Source organism: Notolepis coatsorum, assembly GCF_963971535.1.
Source record: "Notolepis coatsorum genome assembly, chromosome: 16".
NCBI lineage: Eukaryota > Metazoa > Chordata > Actinopteri > Aulopiformes > Paralepididae > Notolepis > Notolepis coatsorum.
The window spans coordinates 63,492,393-63,518,090 of record NC_140180.1 but is presented as its reverse complement, the minus strand read 5'-3'; the positions used below and the strand labels follow the sequence as shown (position 1 = coordinate 63,518,090).

The window sequence follows — 25,698 nt, the reverse complement described above, 5'->3', positions numbered from 1 at the left end:
ATAGTTAAAATGATTGAGACAACGCAATCTTGTCTTCGTTGTGCATGAATGCGTGTGCTCACCACACACAATATGTGTGTCACTATTCTGGCAGTGGCTATATATGTATTGTTAATGAAAGCCTGTTATAAGGTCTGTTATTTAAAGGTATGGTCACTGGAAGTATGATACCCTAGAAAAAAATAAATTTTCATATTAAAGCCATGTTGTCATTTTTGTTCACACATTTTTGGAAATATGGTCATATAAGAATTTTATTATTATTTATTTAACAATAGTGTGTTTAACAGCAGGAAAAAAACATGTAATGTTATGATGTATACATATCAGCAGCAATATTTTAATGTAAAATGTACATTAATCAGTATTGATTCCTTAGCTTTACAAGTTACAAGTAGATGTACAAGTTACAAATGTACAAGTAGAGTACCATTTAGATTATGGTTGAATAAACATTGATGTCTAACATTGATTCAATATAAAATCAACTAAAATGTGCATGTAGATTACCATTTAGATTATGGTTGAATAAACATTGATGTCTAACATTGATTCAATATAAAATCAACTAAAATGTGCATGTAGATTACCATTTAGATGATGGTTGAATCAACATTGATATAGTATCAGCTATGGTTGACACCTAACGTTGATTCAACGTGTAAGTCATAGACAACGATCTATATAATTTAGATGTCAGGCTTCAACATAGATTCAATATTTCTGCTGAACCCTATTTCAACGTTGATTCACTCATTTTTTGCTATCTGGGAGTACAACTAATAATAAGTGCTGTCAGGCGATTAAAAAAATTAATCTAATTAATTACAGGATTTGTAATTAATTAATCTAATTAATCGCATTTTAATCGCATTACCATTTTATGCCTCATATTCTATATTCATATTTCAAATTGCATGTGTCCGGATGGCAGAATTCAGTACTGTATCTACAAAACCTTCTGTTTAATCATCTTCCATCTATTAATTTGCTTAGATTTTTCAGGTCTGGTCAATTTGAGCATGGTGTTATTCACAGTCAAAGATAAAAAAAAATTATTGATATTCTCATTTGGTTCATTACAATTTACTCAAAATAAAATGTTCATTCAATCAATCACCGCGCAGATTGATTGATTGAATGAAAATGTTATTAACAGATTGCAGAATGGGTACAATACAGTACGGCTCAATACACACAATTGTTAAGGGAATGCAGACCAGAGAAAGACTTTCGTCAGGGTCCCCCATTTTCAATTCATAATGAATTGTAAGCAAGGGTGCAACTTGCACCGTGCAATCCATTCTTTGTGGATCTAGCCCACAGTATTTCTGACACTGGGAATACATTCCCTGAGATTCATAGATGTCCCTAGAATCAGATACCAAGAACATGCAAATGGACCAAATTAAAAAAATCTGTAAATGTGTATTCTACATGCTTATGGAATGAATGAGATACAAAGAAAATATTATTATAAAAAAAAAAAATGTAATTAATTTTGAGTTAATTTTCATAACGCGATTATTTGCCGTGTAATTAATTAATCTAATTAACGCGATAAACTGACAGCCCTACTAATAATACAACAAAACTAGAATACTGAATCATAATAAAGAGACCTCCATTACGGCGCCTACACTATCTAAATGTCCTCTGGTCTGTGTTATTATCGTCTGATATGTCCAGTATAGAGCAGCTATCAACGCATGAGCTGGAGCTATGTTAGGTATTAGCTCCGAGCTAGCTAGCTTCGGCTAACTGTTAACGATAAATGGGGAATACTATAGTCCGCTGTAATGTGCTAATCCCAGATGTTTACTAAACATCGAATTAGCTGGTTACTAAAAACTCACTCTCTCTTGGTGGTATAATGTCCGCTTGGTAAGCAACTTTACATCCTTGGTCACCGTCAAACATGGGCGGCGGGTGTATAAGGCTGGGGCAGGCTGTGCCTTCCCAGACCAGTCGACACATTATTTTTATTTATAAAAAAAAAAAAAAAAAAAAAGTTTTTTTAGCCTTTATTTTTTTCCCCTGTGTACCTGTGTGTGTGTGGGGGGGCTGGGGTCCGTCAATGGATAGGTGTGGTGACACTTAACATTCCAGATGGCCTGAATACACTGAAGACTGGCAGGAGCCCCCACCCACCCCCACTTCAAAACATGGTTAAAAAAGAACTTGTCAACAACATCCCTGCAGAACTCTAACACCATATGCTTGCCTGTACCTAATATGTAGAATTATTGTTTGTTTGTACATTGTCTGTACATGTCTGATGTAAATATTTAGCATTTATATATAAATAATATTGGGCATACTGCAGAATTAGGCAGCCTGTCTGTGTGTGTGTGTGGGGGGAAATGTATATAATATATATGCGCAGGCTGCTGGCTAGTGTGTGTCTTGTGCTGCAGCCGGCTCGCTGGCCGAGGTGTCAACGACGAAGGTGTCAATCTGTGGCAGCGTTTAACATTCCAGGTATACAGGCAGTAACCAATCACGCATAGGCTCAGGTTAAATAATGTGGCCAATCACATCATTCACATGATCATCCTGATCCCGCAAACATCTGTGTTCTGAATTTCAGCCCGCCGATCGCTTTGTAGAGAAGCGAGGAGGCATAACTAGCGATCACCTGAGGCTGTATGTTGTTTTATCTTGGCAAACAAGGGCTTGCTCTAAGAGGACATGATGAGAGTCCGAGTTCATCAAATCGTGGAAACTTTTTAGAGCTACTGTATGTACATTGTTTTCAAAGCATGATGAGATCTAAATTACGAAAAACTTTCACTTCATTGCAACTTGTGATTCAATTCTCACCAAGACGAAACGTCGCATTTATCTGCATTAAGGTAAGACAATGGTTCATATATTATTGGATGCCTTCATTTGAACACTTAATTTGCACTATATATAAATGAGTGGGGCTCGCTGTAGTATAGCATAGTAGTGTGTGTGTATATGAAATCAGAACCTGGACAGTTTGCGTGAAACCAAAAATAAAAGGTCAAATTTTTCATGCGCTACGCGCGAGGGGGCGTTCCCAATACAGCCTACCTAGTCCATACGCCCATCCGCCGCCTATGCCGTCAAACTATAACGTTACGAGACCAACGCTGGATGCATTTCTCCCGTCTGGTTCTCTAACAAGTCTGGGCAAGTTCAACGTCAGTTCAAGCTCTACAGGAAGACTTACGCTGGAACACTACCACCTCTGGCCCACTAGATGGCAGCACTGTCATATAACCTGAGATGCCAGCAGTAGGCAGACAGTGTAACATTATGTGGTAAATAATAACTTAACTCCCACATATTAAACAGGTTGGTGAACTTAAAAGGGGATAATCTTAGGTCTAATTTTACCTAATTGCAGACCCTTCAGCACAATGGCTATATTGTTATATAAGTTTTCTGGTCATGATTATCTTATGGTAATTAACACTTTGGGTGCCAGGAAACGTCTTTTCACGTCTTTCCCGGCCATGCTCAAGGTGCCGAAGACGCTTTACAGCGTCTTCGATCTGTTTACATCTTTTTTCAATTTTCCCCGTCTGAACTTCACCGCCGAGCTTTTGGCAGAAAATTTTAACCGGAAACTGCATTTCCTCTCAAATTTCACTAGGTGGCAGTGTCCCCCTATTTTCTAACACTATCACAATAGGGGGAATATTGTACCCCACAATGAATCTGGCATTTGATTGGCCAGCATACCTGGCCAATGTAACCACAGGTATAAAACGTTAGCGCGATCCCAGAATCGACGAGGTTTTGGAGGAGAGAGAGAGAGATAGATAGATAGAGCGATAGAGAGAGAGAGATTGAGAGAGATATTTGAATTGAGATCAGCCTATAGTCTATATTTATAGTGTTATACAGTATAGTGGTAGTATCAGACTAATTGTAAGGTTTCAGCTGTGCTTTAGAAAGTACTTAGTCGTGCTAAGTAGTAGTACTATTCGAGGGATTAGTGTGTAGTCTAGGTAGTCTATTTCAGTAGTAGTAATAGTAGTTTGATCAGTTAGTAGTTTCATTTAGATTATTAGATCAGTATGAAGAGACGTAGTGTAGGTAAGCGAGGGGACAATCCGGCGGCGGGTCGCTTTGTTCAGACGAAGCTGGCGTTTGGACCCGCGGTTGTTCGAGCAGCAGCAGCACCAACGACTTTGGTAGCTCCGATCGGAGAGAGCCGTGAGACCGTTGCTGGGCCCAGTAACGCGTCTCGCCCCGGGACCGGGAGCGGCTCTCCCCGACGCAGTTCGAGGAAGAGGAAGGCTGCCGCTGTGGTCATAGCTTCTTCATCCGAGTCAGGGGACAGCGATTCGACCGCCCACGAATCTGATGGGAGCGCCGATTGGGAACCACCAGGTAATTACACGGTCTTATATATATATATATATGTGTGTGTGTGAAACGTGTATTTGATGATTTACATACTGTGACTATGTAACGTTAGTTCGCCAAACCAACGCCGATATGCATGTGATTGTGTGTGTGTGTGTGAAACGTGTATTTGATGATTTACATACTGTGACTATGTAACGTTAGTTCGCCAAACCAACGCCGATATGCATGTGATTGTGTGTGTGTGTGTGAAACGTGTATTTGATGATTTACCTAACGCTTATTCTGTGACTATGTAACGTTAGTTCGCCAAACCAACGCTGATATGCATTTATTATATTCTAGCTCCGGAATCATCTGACGATGATCTCGGCTTGGGTCGGAGGTGTTATGGGTCTGATTCATCGCACGAGTCAGACGTGGGACGCGGTGGTGGTCGACGGGGCAATGGTACGTCATGTTTACTAATGCAATGTGAATATTGTTTTACGTGCATGTTCAAATCGATAGTTGAATGATATAGGATATAGGCATGTACAGGCCACCATGTGCTACACGTTAGGTTGCAATGGTCTTGTGTGTGTGTGTGTGTGTGTGGGTGCACGCACTTTGATGTGTGTAGCTATCAATGTAAGTGATAATAGTTGCATGCTGTGCAGGACACCATGTGCTAAGTTGGGGTGCACATCCTTTGTTGTGTGTGTGCATGTGCACGCCCTTTGAAGTGTGTAGCTATCAATGTAAGTGATAATAGTTGCATGCTGGACATGGGACGACGTGGTGGTGGTCGACGTGGTATCATGTTGCAATGTGAATATTGTTTTATGTTCAAATCGATATAGTTGATGGCCATGTGCTGCTACACGTTGGGTTGCATGGATGTGTGTGTGTGTGTGTGTGTAGATGCCAGCCCTTTGAAGTTGTCTACATTTAGGTTACATGGATGTGTGTGTGTGTGTGTGTAGATGCAGGCCTCACCATGTGTCCATGCCCTTTGATGTGTGTGTATGTGTGTGTGTGTGTGTGTGTGTGCAGTGTGTGTACACACACACACACAAGATCAAAAGGCATGAATCCTCTCCAACACCTTTGAACTTCGCAGTACATGGTGAGGCCTCTATATGCAAATTCCATTGATTACAGCACACACATACACACACACAATGGCATGGGCACATGGTGAGGCCTATATTTAAATGCATGGTTTAAGTTGCATGGATGTGTGTGTGTGTGTGTGTGTGTGTAGATGCCAGCCCTTTGAAGTTGTCTACATTTAGGTTACATGGATGTGTGTGTGTGTGTGTAGATGCAGGCCTCACCATGTGTCCATGCCCTTTGATGTGTGTGTATGTGTGTGTGTGTGTGTGCAGTGTGTGTACACACACACACACAAGATCAAAAGGCATGAATCCTCTCCAACACCTTTGAACTTCGCAGTACATGGTGAGGCCTCTATATGCAAATTCCATTGATTACAGCACACACATACACACACACACAATGGCATGGGCACATGGTGAGGCCTATATTTAAATGCATGGTTGTGTAGCATATGTAAAATTCCATTGATTACAACACACACACATGTACATGCTTTGATGTACAATGGCCGCTGATTTATTTTGTGTTCATACAGGCTCCGAAACCGAATCCGGGGCCAATACACCAACATGCTTGGGTATGTACTAACTACATTTATGTATGTGTAAATGTATTACTATTGTGTTTTATGAGACTTACTTACTGAATGAATTTAATCCAATTCAGATTCTGGCGCAGACCCTGCAGATAGTGACGCTGAGACTGGCAACGACATAGGATCACATTCTACTCCTGCAGGTAATTGTACATGGTGGTGACTGGCTGCTGCTAGAGCCTGGGCCTGGTGGTAGCTGGCTGCTGCTAGAGCCTGGGCCTGGTGGTGACTGGCTGCTGCTAGAGCCTGGGCCTGGTGGTGACTGGCTGCTGCAGGGCCTGGGCCTGGTGGTGACTGGCTGCTGCAGGGCCTGGGCCTGGTGGTGACTGGCTGCTGCAGGGCCTGGTCTGGTGGTGATGGTGGTAAATACAATGACAATACGTTGCCCTAGTGTAATGTATTACATCATGTGATTCTAGAACTGGATGCTAGTCTGGACATGCCGGAACCCGTTGCAGGGCGGAAACGCACATCTAAGAGCGGTAAGTTGGCCTCACTCTGCACACCACTTCCAGCTCTGACCTCTGACCCCCACACCACGTCCAGCTCTGACATCTGAACCCCACACACACTCACTCATTCACTCACACAGTTTGTAACTACGTGGCATATGAATGTCTACAGTAGGGGTGTTATAGTATATTTGTATAATTGACAGGTCGTGGCGTGCGACGCGGAGGAGCGAAGAGCAGGGCTGCGATCCGCCAGGAAGAGGAGAATGCCTGGTCTCGTGAGGGCTGGGTGCCTCAAAGGATCCCCTTCACAGCCCAACCGGGGTTGCTCCAGGACGCCAAGGCACTCAAATCTTACCGGCCTGCGAAATGGATGGATCTGTTCCTGACAGATGCTTTTCTGAACTCTATTGTTGCCCAGTCCAACCTCTACGCTGAGCAGTCCATTGCCCAGCTGGACCCCACGCTAACCAGTAGCAGGGCACTGCTTTGGAAGCCCCTCACATTGAAGGAGCTGAAGAAGTTCCTCGGACTCAATTTCCTTAGCAGTGTCCTGCGGAAGCCTCGCGTGGACCAGATGTGGACCACTGACGACATGATGTACACACCGTACTACTCTGAGACCATGCCACGCAACAGGTTTCAATTGATCTGGCGATTCCTCCACTTTGCGGACAATACTTCCCTGGAAGTTAGAGACAAATTGTGCAAAGTACGCAGTGTTGTTGACCATGTAAACGCGAGGTGCAAGGAGCTGTACCAGCCTGAACGCGAGCTCGCCATTGACGAGGGGGTGATGGCATGGCGAGGCCGCCTGACCTTCCGGGTCTACAACCCAAACAAGCCCACCCGCTATGGTATCAAGTCTTACTTCCTGTGCGAATCTCGCACGGGATATTGCTTTTCATTTAAGCCATATTGTCGGGAAGGCTCGCTCCTGGGGGACACGGTCGTCGGTCTGCTTGGACGTCTGTCTGGGGCCGGCTATACGCTCTTTATGGACAACTTCTACAACTCCGTACGTATGTCCGCCAGGCTCCGACAGTTGAGGACCGACGTCTGTGGTACCCTCAGGAAGCACCGGGGCGAGCCAGCCATCATCAAGAACATGACCAAAGGTGACATCGGTGTGGGGGAGCGCATTGCGGTCAACAACAAGGAGGTCCTGATCGTGGCATGGCGCGATAAAAGAATCGTGAAGACCATCAGCAGCTTCCACGAGGACACCATGGAAAAGGCGATGGTGTGGCAGAAGCAGAAGAAGGGCAAAGCGCTGAGGGTGGAGATGCTCAAGCCATCATCAATCATGGAGTACAATAAATTCATGAACGGCGTCGATCAGCTGGATCAGAATATATCGTACTATCCGGTTACACGTAAGACTGGAAAGTGGACCAAAAAGTTTGTGATGTATCTGATCCAAATATGTATCTTCAACGCTTTTGTCTTGTACAAAAAAAAGCACCCACAAGGGCATTACTACAACCTCTTCCGGTTCACCAGGGCTGTGGCGCGGACCTACACAGACGGTAAGGAGAAGAAGATTCCTGGGGTGACAGCGGAGATGGAGGCGGAGGCGGAGGCAGGGGAGGAGGCAGGGGAGGAGGCAGGGGAGGAGGCAGGGGGTGGGGATGAGGAGGAGGCAGGGGCTGAGCAGGTGGGGCGTGTCGACCCTAGGGCCCCACTGGGGGACCCGCAGAGCAGATTAGTGGGTGGCTTTGTGAAGCATGTAATGGTTGCATACAAAGCCACCCCCAAGAAAAAGCTACCGTGTAGGAAATGTCGTGTCTGCAGTAGGCGTGGCATCAGGAGTGAGACCAGATATTTTTGCACATCGTGCAAAGTCCCCCTGCATCGTGACAAATGCTTCACTCTGTACCACACAAAGAGGGATTTCTCTAAATAGTTTCTTTATTAGTTGTCATACAGAAGTACAGACTACAGAAGTACAGCGTGTGGGAGGACCACACTATCCCCCTCAAGTCCTATCCGCGCTTAGCAGGCGCCCCGACCGAACTGTAGGAGTCGCTGTTTACAACGACCCGGACCCACCCCGCCAGCTTCTCCCACCCTCCAATACAGCCAATTGTATTGGTGCAGACGGCCAGCCAAGCTGGTGACAACCCCGGAGCTGTGAGCTGGATTCGAACAGGCGAATCCAGCTCACAGCTCCGGGGTTGGTGACGAACGCAATCTCCGCTCGGCCACCTAACCGCCCCAGTACAGATTACTTCTAAATAATCCATCATTGTGTGATACAGACAGAACCATGTGTACCGGTACATAGTATAGCTAGCTGAGTGTAGTATAGTATAGTGTAGTATAGTATAGTATAGTATATTGTAGTATAGTATAGTATAGTATAGTATAGTGTATGGGTAGTTGCACTGTTTTCTGTACAAGACAAATGCGTTGAACACATGTATTTGGGCCACGGTTGTCGATATTGCATAGGCATGTTTGGACCACTTGCAGATGAGACGTTATGTTAGCGATCTAGCTGTATCGACTCCATTCATAATTTGCATTGTGTGTATATAGTTTTTTTTTTTTTTATCTTTTTCCCCCCTCATTTTTACCGTTTGCACAGAACCAATGGTTGCTGACAGTCACCCAGTTTATAAAAGTATATACTGTAGGTAACATACCACACTTTTCTAATGCAGTCCATTGGCCTATTATTTATATACTTTGGAAGCATGTATTGGATATTTTTTGGTCCACAGATCATCTGGCGCTTCATCCATTTATCAATGGACAATGCAGTCATCGATGCGAGAGACCAAGTAAGATATGCCCTGTAGTTCATGTGACGTGAATGTTACCAGCAAACTTCTAAATGCGGTTGGTTATCCTCCAGTGTTCACTTTTTATAAGGTATTGTCTTGGTAAATTACCATAATCCTATACTGTGAATGTTACCAACAAACTCCTAAATGCACTGACACAATGGTTGGTTATCATCAGCCAGTGTTCACTTTTTATAAGGTATTGTCTTGGTAAATTACCATAATCCTATACTGTGAATGTTACCAACAAACTCCTAAATGCACTGAAACAATGGTTGGTTATCATCACAGTGTTCACTTTTTATAAGGTATTGTCTTGGTAAATTACCATAATCCTATACTGTGAATGTTACCAACAAACTCCTAAATGCACTGAAACAATGGTTGGTTATCATCACAGTGTTCACTTTTTATAAGGTATTGTCTTGGTAAATTACCATAATCCTATACTGTGAATGTTACCAACAAACTCCTAAATGCACTGAAACAATGGTTGGTTATCATCACAGTGTTCACTTTTTATAAGGTATTGTCTTGGTAAATTACCATAATCCTATACTGTGAATGTTACCAACAAACTCCTAAATGCACTGACACAATGGTTGGTTATCATCAGCCAGTGTTCACTTTTTATAAGGTATTGTCTTGGTAAATTACCATAATCCTATACTGTGAATGTTACCAACAAACTCCTAAATGCACTGAAACAATGGTTGGTTATCATCACAGTGTTCACTTTTTATAAGGTATTGTCTTGGTAAATTACCATAATCCTATACTGTGAATGTTACCAACAAACTCCTAAATGCACTGAAACAATGGTTGGTTATCATCACAGTGTTCACTTTTTATAAGGTATTGTCTTGGTAAATTACCATAATCCTATACTGTGAATGTTACCAACAAACTCCTAAATGCACTGAAACAATGGTTGGTTATCATCACAGTGTTCACTTTTTATAAGGTATTGTCTTGGTAAATTACCATAATTTTATACTGTGAATGTTACCAGCATATAATGCACAGCAACAATGGTTGGTACTGATGACTTGTCACTCAGTTTATTGAACATATTTTACAATAAAAATGTTCATGGCATCAAAGTTTCAAGTTTTCTGCATTGTAAAGTATTCTGTATTTTATAATAATGTTTTCTGGACCTACACCAGTAGTTATAACTTACTTGTTCATTAGCGCCAGGCATGGTGGTTGATGAGGTAGTAGTATTTCCAGGTGAAACTAATTGATATATTATCAATACAAGATATTATTACTTTATGAATGTGTTTATCATGTATGGACGAATAAATTGGAAAACAGGTAGGTACAGAGCAACACAGTGTCTACAACACAGGAGCAGATTATGCACAGTACATGAATGAGAAACAGTCAAAATGTTTTTTTGTTTAGTTTATTGCATGCACATGATCTATAATACCTGATCGGTACAATATCTACTAACCTGATCAATACAATATATTCTCACCTGATCGATATAATAGTATTACTGCATTTCAAGTTTGTCAGTCAGTCGGACTGTCAATCAATCAATCAATCAATCAAACAATCTATGAATCAAACAATCAATAAAACAATCAATTCTATCAATCAAACGACCAACAAATCAATCAATCAATCAAACAAATCAATCTATGAATCAAACGATCAACAAAACAATCAAACATTCTATCAAGCAAACGACCAACAAAACAATCAATCAATCAAACCAATCAATCAATCAATCAAACAATCTATGAATCAAACGACCAACAAAACAATCAAACATTCTATCAATCAAACGACCAACAAATCAATCAATCAATCAAACAAATCAATCTATGAATCAAACGATCAACAAAACAATCAAACATTCTATCAATCAAACGACCAACAAAATAATCAATCAATCAAACAAATCAATCTATGAATCAAACGATCAACAAAACAATCAAACATTCTATCAATCAAATGACCAACAAAGTAATCAATCAATCAAACAAATCAATCTATGAATCAAACGATCAACAAAACAATCAAACATTCTATCAATCAAACGACCAACAAAGTAATCAATCAATCAAACAAATCAATCTATGAATCAAACGATCAACAAAACAATCAAACATTCTATCAATCAAACGACCAACAAAGTAATCAATCAATCAAACAAATCAATCTATGAATCAAACGATCAACAAAACAATCAAACATTCTATCAAGCAAATGACCAACAAAACAATCAAACATTCTATCAATCAAACGACCAACAAAGTAATCAATCAATCAAACAAATCAATCTATGAATCAAACGATCAACAAAACAATCAAACATTCTATCAATCAAACGACCAACAAAGTAATCAATCAATCAAACAAATCAATCTATGAATCAAACGATCAACAAAACAATCAAACATTCTATCAATCAAATGACCAACAAAGTAATCAATCAATCAAACAAATCAATCTATGAATCAAACGATCAACAAAACAATAAAACATTCTATCAATCAAACCAATAAAACAATCTGTCAAACAATCAATCAATCAAACCATCCATCCATCCATCCCAGTCTAAATTGCTTTATAACACGTTCAGTACCTATTATCACCCTGCCGGCACACCGTTCATAAAAGTGCCTGTAACTCCTGTTCTAAATAATTTACCTCTACTTTTATCTTTTGTTGACGTTTTTTAACTTGTAATTGTGAACGAATGAAGACATGCATAAACAAACGGTTTTTTGCATTGTGTACATCAACTTGTCGTCTTCAAATGAGCCCAACCATTTCCCCATAGTTATAATATAAAATATAGAAATAGCTCCGCTAAGATCATGAGATATGCTAGAATCGTCCAGGAATCCTGGCAACCCACAGTCATTTTCCGGATTTTTGGCCGGCACCCAAAGTGTTAAAGGATGAATATGCTATTTTTTTTGTTTTCTGTGAAGTTTAAAGGTTGATGTTTAAAAATTAGGACAGCAAAAACCCTAGGCCTTCAGTGTTTTTGAGCACATTTTTGTACAGAAATTACAGTTAATTCAATACTTAGTGATATTATTTGACATACATATCAATTATTCGCTTGTTCTATTCTCCATCCATCTATCATCCATAGCAACACTATATTATCACAGACATCCCCTTTGAACTGCCCATCTGAGGTTTCTCTCCACTCTCTCCTGTTCTGGATCTATTGTGATGTTTCTTCTTGACCTGTAAAGCCCATTGGGGCAATTCCATGTGATTTGGGGCTATACACATACATTTGATTTGATTTGATTTGATTTGATTTGATTTGAATCAATCAACCAATACCTTACCTTTTTTAGTTGTTGACTTTGAAAAATCTGTAGAAAATTCTCAAATCACTATAGTCTAAGACTCTAAGTCACCCAAAAAAGGACCATATAGGTGAGCATTAGACCCTTATAAGATAGAATCAGTCCTACACACTCATACACGTTTTTCTCAGAGGTTTTCATGTAGAAACTTGATTGAGGAAAAATTGCTTATTTTGAGGGTGGCAACTATCTGACATAACTATAGTCAATGAATCAATTACATCAGGGAGGGGCAACTGGCGGCCCGCGGGCCGCATGCGGCCCTCACTGACACTCCATGCGGCCCCAGGTCAATATTTATATACAAAAAAAATATATATATATATAATATTTTTTTATTTTTTATTTTTTTGCATTCGACTAAGAGGTTGGCAGTCGACTATGGCTCCTTTCGATCGATTAGTCGACTATTCGACTAATAGGGGTCAGCCCTAGTGTGGACATATTCAACTCTGTTGAAAGTGCCATGCAGCAATATGGGGGGTTTGATAAACTGTCCGCTGTTGTTACCGATGGAGCACCCGCAATGAAAGGAAAACACACAGGATTCGCCAGGCTTCTAAGGCAGAGTGGCGTTGAGTGTCCAATGCTGCACTGCATTATACATCAGGTAAGTTCGCTAACATAATTTCCATCTATTGTGGGTCACTAATAATCAGGGGTGCAGTGGTCATGCCACGCGGTACCATGCGGTCCCAGCACTTTTCTGAGCAGAAGTACGCGCACGGATGTGCACACGCACACACAAAAATGAAATGTTATTTCATCTGATGCAGATTGCATGCACAAACATTGAAGTTGACATTCCTTCTATTGTGCGCCAACAGGAGAGACCACAAGTGTCTCATTAAAGACAGAACCATTATTGACCCACTGTGGGGGAGGGTGAATATCATGCCAGTTTGATAAAGGGTCAATGGAAGGCACTCAGGAATGTTTTGTTTAGTAGCAGGATAAAAGTTTATACATTTAACAAAATAATTTATTATTGCACTTTTGATTTACTGTTGTAGTGAAATGCAGCAGGAATGCTGCTTTGTGTTTGTTGAGCAGTGGGCTTTAAGTTCATACATTTATTTTAATAGAAGCCTTAATTATAATTTGTCACTTTTGTATATATTCGGGTTACACAGCAATACTTTCAAATTCGGCTGTATTTATAAATTCATAAAGTTGAAATTAAGCATTACTAAATGCGTTTTAAATGGAATAAAAACAAAGTTACAACAAATTATAATAGTTTATATGCCTTATTTATCACATCTGTGACTATTATGGGCTATTTGAGTGATGGGGTACTACTGGCGGGACTGCTGATAAACAATGCGGCCCCCCAGATTGATTGTGGAAATTTAGTGGCCCTCACCATATACAAAGTTGCCCACCCCTGAATTACATGAATCATTTTGGATGAAACTATAGGCAAGGCCATAAAATGTTAGGGTTAGCCCTTACACTCAAATGTCTGTATGTTTGAATTCTGGTTCACACCTTCTATAACAATCCTAGAATATCAAATGTAATTTGGGTATAAGAGCTCACACAAACATTGTATGGCCTCGTAAGGTCAGAGCCCCATTCATTGTCTATGGAGCAGCCCCAGATTTTACATCCCAGTTATATGACCGAATCTTGACGGGTTCTCTCTCTCATTGGGTGAGAGAGTGTGTTCACAAATACTGAGCCGTACTGTATTGTTTGTACCCATTCTGCAATGCAATCTGTTAATAAAGTTTTCAATCAATAAATCAAAACTGACTGACTGAACTGTCCTGGGGCACAGGAAGAACATAACGTGAATTCTCTAAATGTGTGGCATTCACATTTAAGGTACGAGAAAAAATGTCAACACTATATATTTCCCCATCTTAAATAGCTATAAACTGTAGAACGAACGGTCCTCCCCAATCGAGATTTTTAGGACCATATAGAAATGGTCCAAATAAAATGAATGAATGAATGAAAACTTTATTAACAGATTGCAGAATGGGCAGACAGTACAGCTCAATACATACAATTGTTAAGGCGATGCAGACCAGAGAAAGACTTTCGTCTTGTTTACATCAGGGTCCCCCAAAATGTTTCAGTTAACCGACAGATGGCGTCAGTGACAACACCGTGTACGTCGCATTATACTTAAACATACTGTTTTGTGGTTTAAAAGTAAAGTGTTATGAGATATGTCTTGTGCACCTACACAAGCCAAAGACTAACGAAGTTGACGAACAGAAGCACCTCAGCAGACTTCTAACGAAGTGACAACGAAGTCAATGACAGTTGTGTTTACCGGCGCGTCTGAATACTATACATACATGTATGCATGACGCGCAACCTTTGGCACATCCACACACCTGCTGGCTACCTGCACGACTCGTCGGTAACAGCGGCACGGTGTCAACACATACAGTATCACGGACACGCTTGTGAGAAATGAGATGAAATGAGGTGTAATCCTCTCAAACTTGGATGTCTCCTGGCTTTTGGGTGTTTTCTGTCACTAACTTGGTTCACGTCGGTTCCCAATGGAAGAGGTAAGGACTCGGAGTGATGGTTAATAAGCCATACTTGCTATTTGACGCAGGTGATACGAAGTTGTAACCTCGCTGACGCGACATTTGAACGAACGTAGAACCCGGGATATGTAAGTTAGGTGTAGTTTTATTCAGGCTGTATTTATTGAACTAGTCTACGTCTATGCCCAGGCCACTCCTACTGATTTTCAGATTTATATTAATATTATAAATTAGGTGCGTGTGTAAATATATAGTGCACAAAATATGGAGTGGCCACGACTTGCAAAATGTTTCAAAGCAGTAGGACTTGAAGTTCCAGATACGGTATAGGCCAGTAACCTTCTGGTGAATTTGTATAAAATTTTAGTGACTAATACATGATAGTAACAGTGAGGAGATTGGAAACAAACAATTATTCTCATCATAGGCTACATAATCTCATCTCATTGAGAAGTAGGGTAAATGTATTAATTATTAAGTTAAACCTTTCTTCGTGTATAAGGTGATCATGGACCCTGGCTGGCAGTGTTGTGGAAACTACTCTAAAACTGTAATTTACCGAACTACTAGTTACTTAACAATGAAATGTAGTTAATCTAAATCTGAATTGATTGATTGATTGATTGAAAACTTTATTAACAGATTGCAGAATGGGTACAGTACAGTACAGCTCAATACATACAATTGTTAAGGGGATGCAGACCAGAGAAAGACTTTCGTCTTGTTTACATCAGGGTCCCCCATTTTCAATTCATCGTAACATATGTGACATACATGACATACAGATAGACAGTACTGCTACATCTATACATTTATGACATACCAGATTTGCAAATACAGTACTGTTTGTGATACAAAAAGAGTCCAGAAAAAAGAGTATATACATTTGACGTAGAAACTGTACATTGGATTGGGTAGGTGGGGGGGGGTGGGGGGGGACTGTACATTGGAGGTGGTTGGGTGGGGGGGTGGGGGGGGGGGGTTGGGTAGGAGTGGGGGGGAGGTTGGGTAGGAGGGGTGGGGGGGGGACACTGTACAACTGTACAAACAAAACTGTACATTGGAATATTGACAAGACCATACTTGGTAATTTACTGTACATTGGAGGGGGTTGTGTTCGGACATTTACAGGGGCCAGTTTCGAGTTGCAGTCTCCCTTAGGTGTTTTTTGAGAGTGTTTTTGAAAGTGGGTAGTGATTCACATTCCTTTACAGCTTTGGGTAGGGCGTTCCACATTGATGTGGCATAATTGCGAAACGTGTTTAGTCCCTTGTTTGAGCCGAATCTGGGTTTAACATGATTTGTGGAGCTCCCTCTGGTGTTGTGATCGTGGTATTCACTGACCTTTGGGAAGTATTTTGACATGTACATGGGTACCTTGGTCGTGTAGTGTATCTTGTAGACCAGGCCCATTGCAAGTTGCTGTACTCTGTCGTCTACTCTAAGCCATCCTAGGTTGTCAAAGTGGGCAGGGGTGAGGTGGGTTCTAGGAGTAAGGTCAAGCAGTAGTCTGACCAGTTTGTTTTGAGATGTTTGTAATTTTGTTTTTAGCGCCTTTGAGGTGCTTTGGTACCATGAGGTGCAAGCATAGTCGTAGTACCCTTGAATGAGTGCTCCTGCCAGAGTCTTCAGGGTATTCTTGTTTACCAGTGAGGAGATCCGGTACAAGAATCGAGTTCGTTGGTTGACTTTTTTTATTACATTGGATGCCATTTTGTCACAGGAAAGATTTGCCTCTAGGATGGAACCCAGGTAGGTAATATTTTCTTTCCTTGTGACAATATTGTCACCCACTGTAACTGAGAAGCCGTCGGACTTGCTGAGTTTGTTATTTGAACCGAAGAGAATGGACTCTGTTTTGCCCATGTGTAATGATAGTTTGTTATCAGCGAGCCATATGCAGATTTTGCCTAGTTCTGAGCTGAGGGTTTTTTCAACCTGTAACTTGTTCTTGAATAACTTGAATAACTCTTAAAAAAATTGATGATGATGAAAGATTACATCCAAACGAAGGTTATCCTATAACCCTAGTTATATGAATACTGGCTGAGCGTTTCACTCTACCTTTGGGATTATATTCTTTGCTCATAGCACCTAACGTGCCCGCTGAAAAAACGTCCACCTGCACCTTTACATCTACAGCCACGGCAACCCCGGGTCCCATAAATCCCGGGGCGGGGCCCATACTTCCTCCTTCCGAGTCTGAATTTCACGTGAGAAAAACAGCCAAGGGTCATCAGGGCTTGAAAGCGAAACGCTCAGCCAGTATTCATATAACTAGGGTTATAGGATAACCTTTGTTATATTTCATATAGCTGGTCTTCACGTTTCGCTCTACCTTTGGGAACTAAAGGGGAAGCGGGACGCGTAGCCACTGATGGATGCAGCCCCTGAGGTCCCTTACGACCATCAAGGCGGGGAGGAGGGTCATATCCCCCCGCTCGTCCTAACGAGGAGCGGGAAGATAGGACTCCGATCCATTATGCGTAATACATGAGTGGAACCGTGTGTAATCACCCCACGGTCCACATCACCACACACTCCTGCTAGCCCACCTGGTGGCGGGATGCAGGAGAAGTCCCGGTACTCAGGACTGCATGGGAGACAGAGCTCTGTCATGTCCATGAGATAAAACCTGACAAAAGGGCCCGGGGAGGACCATGAGGCCGCAGCGCAGACATCCTCCACTGAGACCCCCCAAGCAGGGCAGCAGAGGCTGCCACTCCACGGGTGGAGTCTGCCCTGACGCCCGAGGGGGGAACCTGTCCAGCCAAGGTGTAGCAGAGGGCAATGCCCTCGCACAACCAATGTGACAGGTGTTGTTTGGACAGCGCCTTACCCGTGTTAGGGCCACCGTAACAGACAAATAGTTGACTGGTAGCCCTGAGGTCCTGTGTGCGTAAATGTATTTTATTTCCGTCTTTTTTTTTTACAAAGCATAGTAGTAGAACTTCCAAAAAATTAAAAAAAATTAAATTACCGAAAACGTGTAGGCTGAAGCTGAGGCTTATAATTGCCTACCCTTTTTACATACTATTTACACACACAAAAAAAAGACATATTTTAATAATAATACTTTTTTTCTTTTTTTATATGTTTTTCTTTTTCCCTTTGTCACTATTTGAACACAGCTATGTTATAGATCAAATATAACTAGGATAATAATGAGGTTTTATATTTATGTATCACCTTATATTTGAGTAATTTCTTTTTACGTTTTTTATGTGATTTCCAGTTTAATTTCTCATCAATTGTCACTCCCAAAAATGTATTTTCATACACACGTTCAATTTCAACATCATCAATCATTAGTTTAACCTGATTATTAGTTTTTCGACTGCCAAAATGATGGTTCGTTTTGTTTAGATTCACTGACAACTTATTTATGTCAAACCACTTTTTTAGTGATCTCAGTTCCTTCTCCACTACATTCAGGAGCTGTTCCAAATTGTTTCCAGAGCAATACAAACTTGTGTCGTATACCGCAAGCGCACAAACAGGACACAACAGGTGAAGGCTGCGTGAGGGGGTGAAAAACCCTTAGAACAATATCCCTGGAGCGATAAGAGCTCCGGATATTTTTTGGCACAAAGGCTGGATTGGGCCTCAGAGTAACGCTGCTATTATCTCCCTGTATAGACAGACACTCGGGCCAAACCGAAAGAGTGCATAATTCACCCACACGTTTAGCGGAGGTGATGGCCAGAAGAAACGCCGTCTTGAAAGACAGCCGATCCAACAGCACCTGCTCAAGAGGTTCAAACGGGGCCCCCAATAGTCTTACCAGGACTAGTTGGAGGTCCCAGCTTGGGGACAGACAAAGTACGTTTAACAGGCTTGAGGCGCTGTGCGCCCGGCAGGAAACGTCTCACGAGAGGGTGGCTGAATAATGGTTTACCCTCAAAGCCTACATGACATGAAGATATAGCTGTGGCATATACTTTCACTGTCGAGGCCGCGAGCCTATCAAAGATAGACTGGAGGGAGGACAGAACCGAGTTCAGGGGACATGACACCGGGTCCAGACCCTCAGCCTCACACCACATACGCCACTTCCCGCGTCTACCTCACCACGCATCCCGCCCGTTACCTAGCGACAGGATGCAGAGGAGGTTCTCTCGGGCTCTCTGTCAGGTCCATGAGCTGGAACCCGACCAAAGGGACCTGGTGAGGACAACGAAGCCGCGGCATATGTGTCCTCCCCAGGCGTTGTTTGTGACACCACCTCCCCTTCATCAGGACCACTGAGTTCCACATTCTAACAAATCGTTGACTGGTAGGACTAGGTGGGGTTCAGGATGAGTCCTGAGTCCCTGAAGTAGCCGCCCCTCTATAACTGGTGTACCAGGCGGGGGGTACGTCCGGTATGCCGTGTGACTGGTGTACCTGGCGGAGACGTACTCCCTCCTGTCTGACCACATAAACGCTGTTATGCTGTTCAGACAGACCAGGACGTGCCGGTCCCCAAGACAGCGTTGTAACGCCCGGGACCAGGCACCGTTAATTGTAGGGAGGCAGAGCAGGCCAACTCCCTACTGTATTGGCCCGACACCCCAGTCCCGTCATTGGGGTTGTAACTGGCCTGCTTTGCCAACGAAAGGACTCTATTCAAAATTGGCCTCTGTTTGGCCAGGGCTGTCACTGCCGTGGCCTCTGATAACAGAGTAATAATAATAATACATTTTATTTGGAGGCGCCTTTCAAAACACCCAAGGTCACCTTACAGGGCATAAAAACAGAACAGTCAAGATTAAAACAATGATCTTGACAAAAGTGTCAGTAGAGTTAAAAACAAGACAAACAATGTAAACGTATGAGTAGTGAGTATGCCCAGTAAGCAAGGCAGTTAAAAGACAAGGTTAAGAAAAGAATAAGATAAACAACAAGTATAAAAAAAATCAGATGTGTGTGTGTTTGTATGGTTTTGTTTAGATGGCTGAATTGAAATGGCTCTCTTTCACCTCCATTATCATCTGCACATGAATTAGCTGTTGAATGTAGTTAAACTACCACTCAACTATTGCAATGAAGTCATAGCGGAACATTCTAGAACATCGAAGATCCTTGCATTAAATCTAACCCTAACTAACCGTACTGTCATGCACTTGTCCTAATAAACTAACCTACACTGTAGCACTCAACACTTTGATGAACATTGTTGCTCAGCTGATAGAGTTGTGCCCTTCCTGATGGCTTGTCGTACAGAACATGTAAGTCGCTTTGGATAAAAGCGTCAGCTAAATGACTAAATGTAAATGTAAATGTAAAATGTAGTTAAACTAGTAATTTTTGTTTTACACAGAGTAAGAGGTTATGTGAAATGTGAAAGGTTACTTATGTGAAATATGTACATAGTACTGTTTCCGCACTTCAGCTGTGACAAGACATCTTGAAACTAGCCTTTCAGAATTGCAGCCATAATCGGCGTGCATTATGTGCGTGTGAAGAGATCTTTGATCTGCAACGTCTAGTTTGATCTGAATTTCGTTCAACAGCACAGGCTCATGCACCTATAATAACTTGTTGAAAAGGACTAAAATATGTCTCCTAAGAATCCACTGGTTTTAAAAAAGGATCTCTGAGAAGTAACCTACTTGGCCATCTGTCTGCCCATACCTAATATACTTGTATCTGAAACAAAAGTTTCAAGTTTGTTTATTATTTGTCATAATAAAATACAGAATACTTTATGATGAAATGCTTGTTTCTGTATGAGCCCCTGAGATTGTGCTTCATACAGTAAAAAAAAAAAAGTAAGTGTAAAAAAAAAAAAAAAAAGTTATTAAGAAGTACGTAGCATTGGACCAATAAAAGGATCAATTTTTGGAATGGCGATCAGGAATTGGAATAATCTTTTTGGATACCATCTGATCTCAGGTAAGGAATCTATTTGACCAGTCTTAGGATAATCAGACCTGTTTTCACGGAGATATAAGCTTTTCCCCTATGTGTGATATGGCTGTTTGACTGTGCGAGCGATCAGGAACTAAGAGAATCGATTTTCAGCTTGCGGCACCAGCGTGCATACATACACATATACTATCGATAATCTAGCGTTTATTTGAAAACGATTCATAAATAGGCCGAAAAATTACAACGTTCTAGAATATTACAGTACAGGGCGTTTATCACAGATAATTTTTTTCCCCCTTGAAAACGAGGGCTTTTCAAAATGCTATAAAACGGAAATGAACCGATAAAAAAAAAATCCGCTTCGACAATGTTGACTGGAAAATGAGTCATTGATAAGCGACGGGCAGATTAGACACATTAATTAAAAACATAGATTAGGTGATATTAATGCTAACATTGAAGTGGATGGTGGGCATTCAAGCACTAAATGTGCGCCCGCTGCTGGGCACTGAAAGTGTTAAGAGAACAATAAGAAAAACCACTGCCACATTCATCAAGCCATTCTTTTTTTTTTTTTATTATTTGTCTTTTTCCCCCTCCATTTTCCTCCGATTTTCTCCCATCCCAATGTTAGTCGTATGCCAATTCCCAGTCCCTTCCTGGTCGCTGCGCACTTACCCCCCACAGTCAGATCATCTGGGAGAGTGGATGCTACCACGTGCTTCCTCCGACACACGTCCAGCCAATCACCGCTTCTTTTCACCTGGCAGCGCGGATTCTCATCGAGAGGGCGTAGCGTGTGGGAGGACCACACTATCCCCCTCGAGTCCTATCCGCGCTTAGCAGGCGCCCCGACCGAACTGTAGGAGTCGCTGTTTACAACGACCCGGACCCACCCCGCCAGCTTCTCCCACCCTCTAATACAGCCCTGTCTCAAACCCTGCCCCTTTTCTTGATCCTCCAATCACAGCTGTCGCTTACCTCTGACTTCCTCGTACAAACAAAGTTTGTACGAGGAAGTCAGAGGTAAGCGACAGCTGTGATTGGAGGATCAAGAAAAGAGGGCAGGGTTTTGAGACAGGTCCATTGTATTAGTGCAGACGGCCAGCCAAGCTGGTGACAACCCCGGAGCTGTGAGCTGGATTCGAACAGGCGAACACAGCTCCGGGGCTGGTGACGAACGCAATCTCCGCTCGGCCACCTAACCGCCTACATCAAGCCATTCTTAACGTTGAAATCTGTGCTTACCCAGGAGATTTGCATGATGAATCCCACTCATTCTTAAACTCAAAAGCGTGTTCGCGCTAAATTCATTTGCATACAGACACACCCACCATCTCCTTATAAGGCGAATGAGGCGTGTGTAAAACAGCCGTGGTTCGGCATCTGATCCCTGTCTGATATATTCAACAGGAAGCGATTTGCGACTGATCTCAAAATGACACACACACACACGTCTCACGACTTGCGACTCAGTGCATGTGTGTGTTCCTGTGGGTCGCTCATCGCATGTGTGTGTGTGTTAATCTGATGACAAATAAAGACTTATACTTGTACTTATACGTATACGTACTATAGTGCAAAATAAATCGTTCCATCAAAGTAGGCTTTGTCAATACTGAACGACTGGCTGCGCGCTTGTCAAGAACCAATCGTGCAGTATACTGATATATATATATGCCACTGATCCTATGCTCTCTCCTTTCAGAGAGAGATGACAGGTGACAGATCCGGTATTTCCGAACCTATATATATATATGGGCAGCCAGCATCTAACTGTTGTTACAGCAATATATAATCCATTTCAGAAGCAGAACGCATGCAATAAGTTATAATAATAATTATTGAAAAGTTCTGGGTTTATAAAGTCGTATTTGGGGGTACTGTATTTGGGGGCAATTGACCAATGGTTTGCTTTTAACCCATGAACTCCTTCCTCTCTCACAATTTTATATATATTTTTTTATTTTATCTACTAAAACTGTATTGTATTATATTGTTTGTTTTGTAAAGTGTCTTGAGAATTAGGAAAAGCGCTATATAAATCTTATGTATTATTATTATTATGAATGGTAGGCTTTTTTTTAAATGTTTCTCATCTGGGTAAGAGTTTCTTATCTGGGTAAGAGTGCTCTCGACCACTCTTAGAATTTGGTCTTGCCTGAGAGAAAAGCAACAATAAGAAAACATTGCTGAATCCCAGGTAAGAACAAAATAAGAGGAAATGCTAGTTAAGAACGAAATCTGTTCTTATATCGCTTCATGAATGAGGGTCATTGTCATTGAGCATCCTGATAGAAGGGGATATAAGCTCCTTCTGAGTCTCTCTGTACTGGCCATGAGACTCCGGTAGCGCTTGCCTGACCGCAGCAGTTCAAAGAGGCAGTTGTTTGGGTGACTAGAGTCTTTGATTATTCTCTTAGCCTTGGCCCTGCAACGCTTGTTATAAATGTCCTGGAGAGTGGGAAGCCCACCTCCAATTGTGCGTTCGGCTGAACGGGCCACTCTCTGTAGTCTGCGCTATTCCCAAACCAGGAGGTGATGTTACCAGTCAGGATGCTCTCTATTGTGCACGAGTAGAAGTTCTTAAGCAATTGCAGCTTACCACCACCGGTATGACTGTGTATGAACGAATAATGGACTCAGTAAGCGCTCTGGGGTCACTGGGGTGTCACGAAGAGCGCTATATAAATCCAATCCATTATTATTATTATTATTATTAAGGATCTTCTGACTCACTTTGAACTTCCTACTACTTTGAAGTAGAGGCGTTGCCGTGCCTTCTTCACTACACTGTCAATGTGTGTGGTCCATGTCAAGTCCTCGGATATGTGGACTCCGAGGTACTTAAAACTGTTCAGTCTCTCGACCAGTGCCCCGTCGATACTGAGGGGGCTGTAGTCCCTGGCCCCCGATTTCCTAAACTCCACAATCATCTCTTTAGTTTTGCTGACATTCAGGGAGAGGCTGTTCTCCCGACACCACCACGCCAGGTCCTCTACCTCTTCCAGGTAGGCCCTCTCGTCGTTTGCAGAGATCAGGCCCACCACGACTGTGTCGTCAGCAAACTTGATAATTGTGTCGTTGTTCCACTGTACCACACAGTCATGTGTGTACAGCGAGTAGAGGAGGGGGCTCAGAACACAGCCCTGGGGGGCCCCTGTGTTGAGAGTGATGGATGAGGAGGTGTAGTTGCCTGCTCTCACCACCTGGGGTCTTCCTGTCAGGAAGTCCAAGACCCACTGGCAGAGGTCATAGTTCAAGCCCAGGTCCCTGAGCTTGGCTATGAGTTTGGAGGGGACTATGGTATTGAATGCTGAGCTGTGTCGATGAATAGCATTCTCACTGTGTGTGTGTGTGTGTGTGTGTGTGTGTGTGTGTGAGTGTGTGCAGGGCCGGACTGGGGAAATAATTCATACCGGGAGATATAGCACGAAATATAGCCCCAATCAGGCCACTTTTTAAGCGGGGGGTCTGGGGGTCCCCCACCAGGAAATCTTTTGTTACAAAGACTTAATTTCCTGCATTCTGGTGAATTTTAGTGCATGTGAATCACAAACTAATGAGCCAACAATTGCTTAGTACAATGTACTGTTATGGACCTCAAATAAAACTGTTGTGGCACTAGCAATGCTACTCTCTCCACCTTCAAAAAGAAAAAAGCAAGAGCACAACATATTTTTCTATTTACTATTATAATACAGTTAACCACTCTCTCCTGTAAGGGCCTTTCTTTTTCTTTGTTTTATCCCTCTCTCCTCCACCCTTTCTCTCTCTCCTCCACCCTTTCTCTTTCTTCCACTGTCCATCTTGACATCAACGTTAATTGACTTTCGCTCTACTGTATCTCTCCCGAGTCCCTCACTACCTGGCTCATTGCCTGGCTGTTATTCTGCATCTGAGTGCCGTCTGCCATTCCATTCGCCGCCTCCGCTGTCAATCAGTTGTATCGCCTGGTCCCGCCTCCACCAATCACAAGCGGCAGCACGGCTCCATTGTGTGTGTGTGTGTGTGTGATCCGCGTGAGGGAGAGAGTCAGATAGTTCTCCAACTCTGTCGCAGACAGTGAAATCCTGGTTATTCCCCACCCACCTAGGTTATCTAACTATCGCGCCGCGCCGCCGCCACAACTAGAAACAATGGCCTGGCAAAAATAAATAAAAAAATTATAATCAATTTTTTTAATTTTATTTTTATTTTTTTATATAATTTTTTTTTATCTGTGCAGGCCAGGCCACCGGGAAAACTCCCGGTGCTCCCGATGGCCTGTGTGTGTGTGTGTGTGTGATACCAGATGACATGAGTTTGATAGTATTTACTGAGGATTGCCAGATAATGTTGATATTTAAATGTTAAAAAAATAATACCTTATGTATGCTAAGGTAGTAGCCATCAGACTTCAAAAGCATATGACATATTTAGTTCATCCTGATCAGACTGGCTTCATAAAAGGCCGCCTGATCACGGATAATATAAGACGGTTACTACATGTATTAGACGCCAGCAAGGATGCCATTCCACCTACAGCTTTATTATCCTTGGATGCGATGAAAGCTTTTGATAGGTTGGAATGGTCTTATTTATGGGCAGTACTCGGAAGGATGGGGTTAGGAAACGGATTCATTAATATGATAAAAGTATTATACAAAGACCCATCGGCCATGATTATAACAGGTAAATTCACCTCCTCACTCTTTCCTGTGT

The 25,698-nt window shown here is 42.2% G+C and overlaps 1 protein-coding gene across 1 annotated transcript in view; it reads left to right on the top strand.

The window, feature by feature from the left end:
- The first annotated feature begins 14,998 nt into the window (after nucleotides 1-14,998).
- LOC311242770 (alpha-1,3-mannosyl-glycoprotein 4-beta-N-acetylglucosaminyltransferase B-like) overlaps nucleotides 14,999-25,698 on the top strand; it is a 66,839-nt gene continuing 56,139 nt past the window's right edge. Inside the window, exon 1 of the mRNA XM_084331801.1 lies at nucleotides 14,999-15,159. Within this exon, the coding sequence (XP_084187927.1) occupies nucleotides 15,069-15,159 (91 nt within the window). The 5' untranslated portion in view covers nucleotides 14,999-15,068. The remainder of the gene's footprint in view (nucleotides 15,160-25,698) is intronic.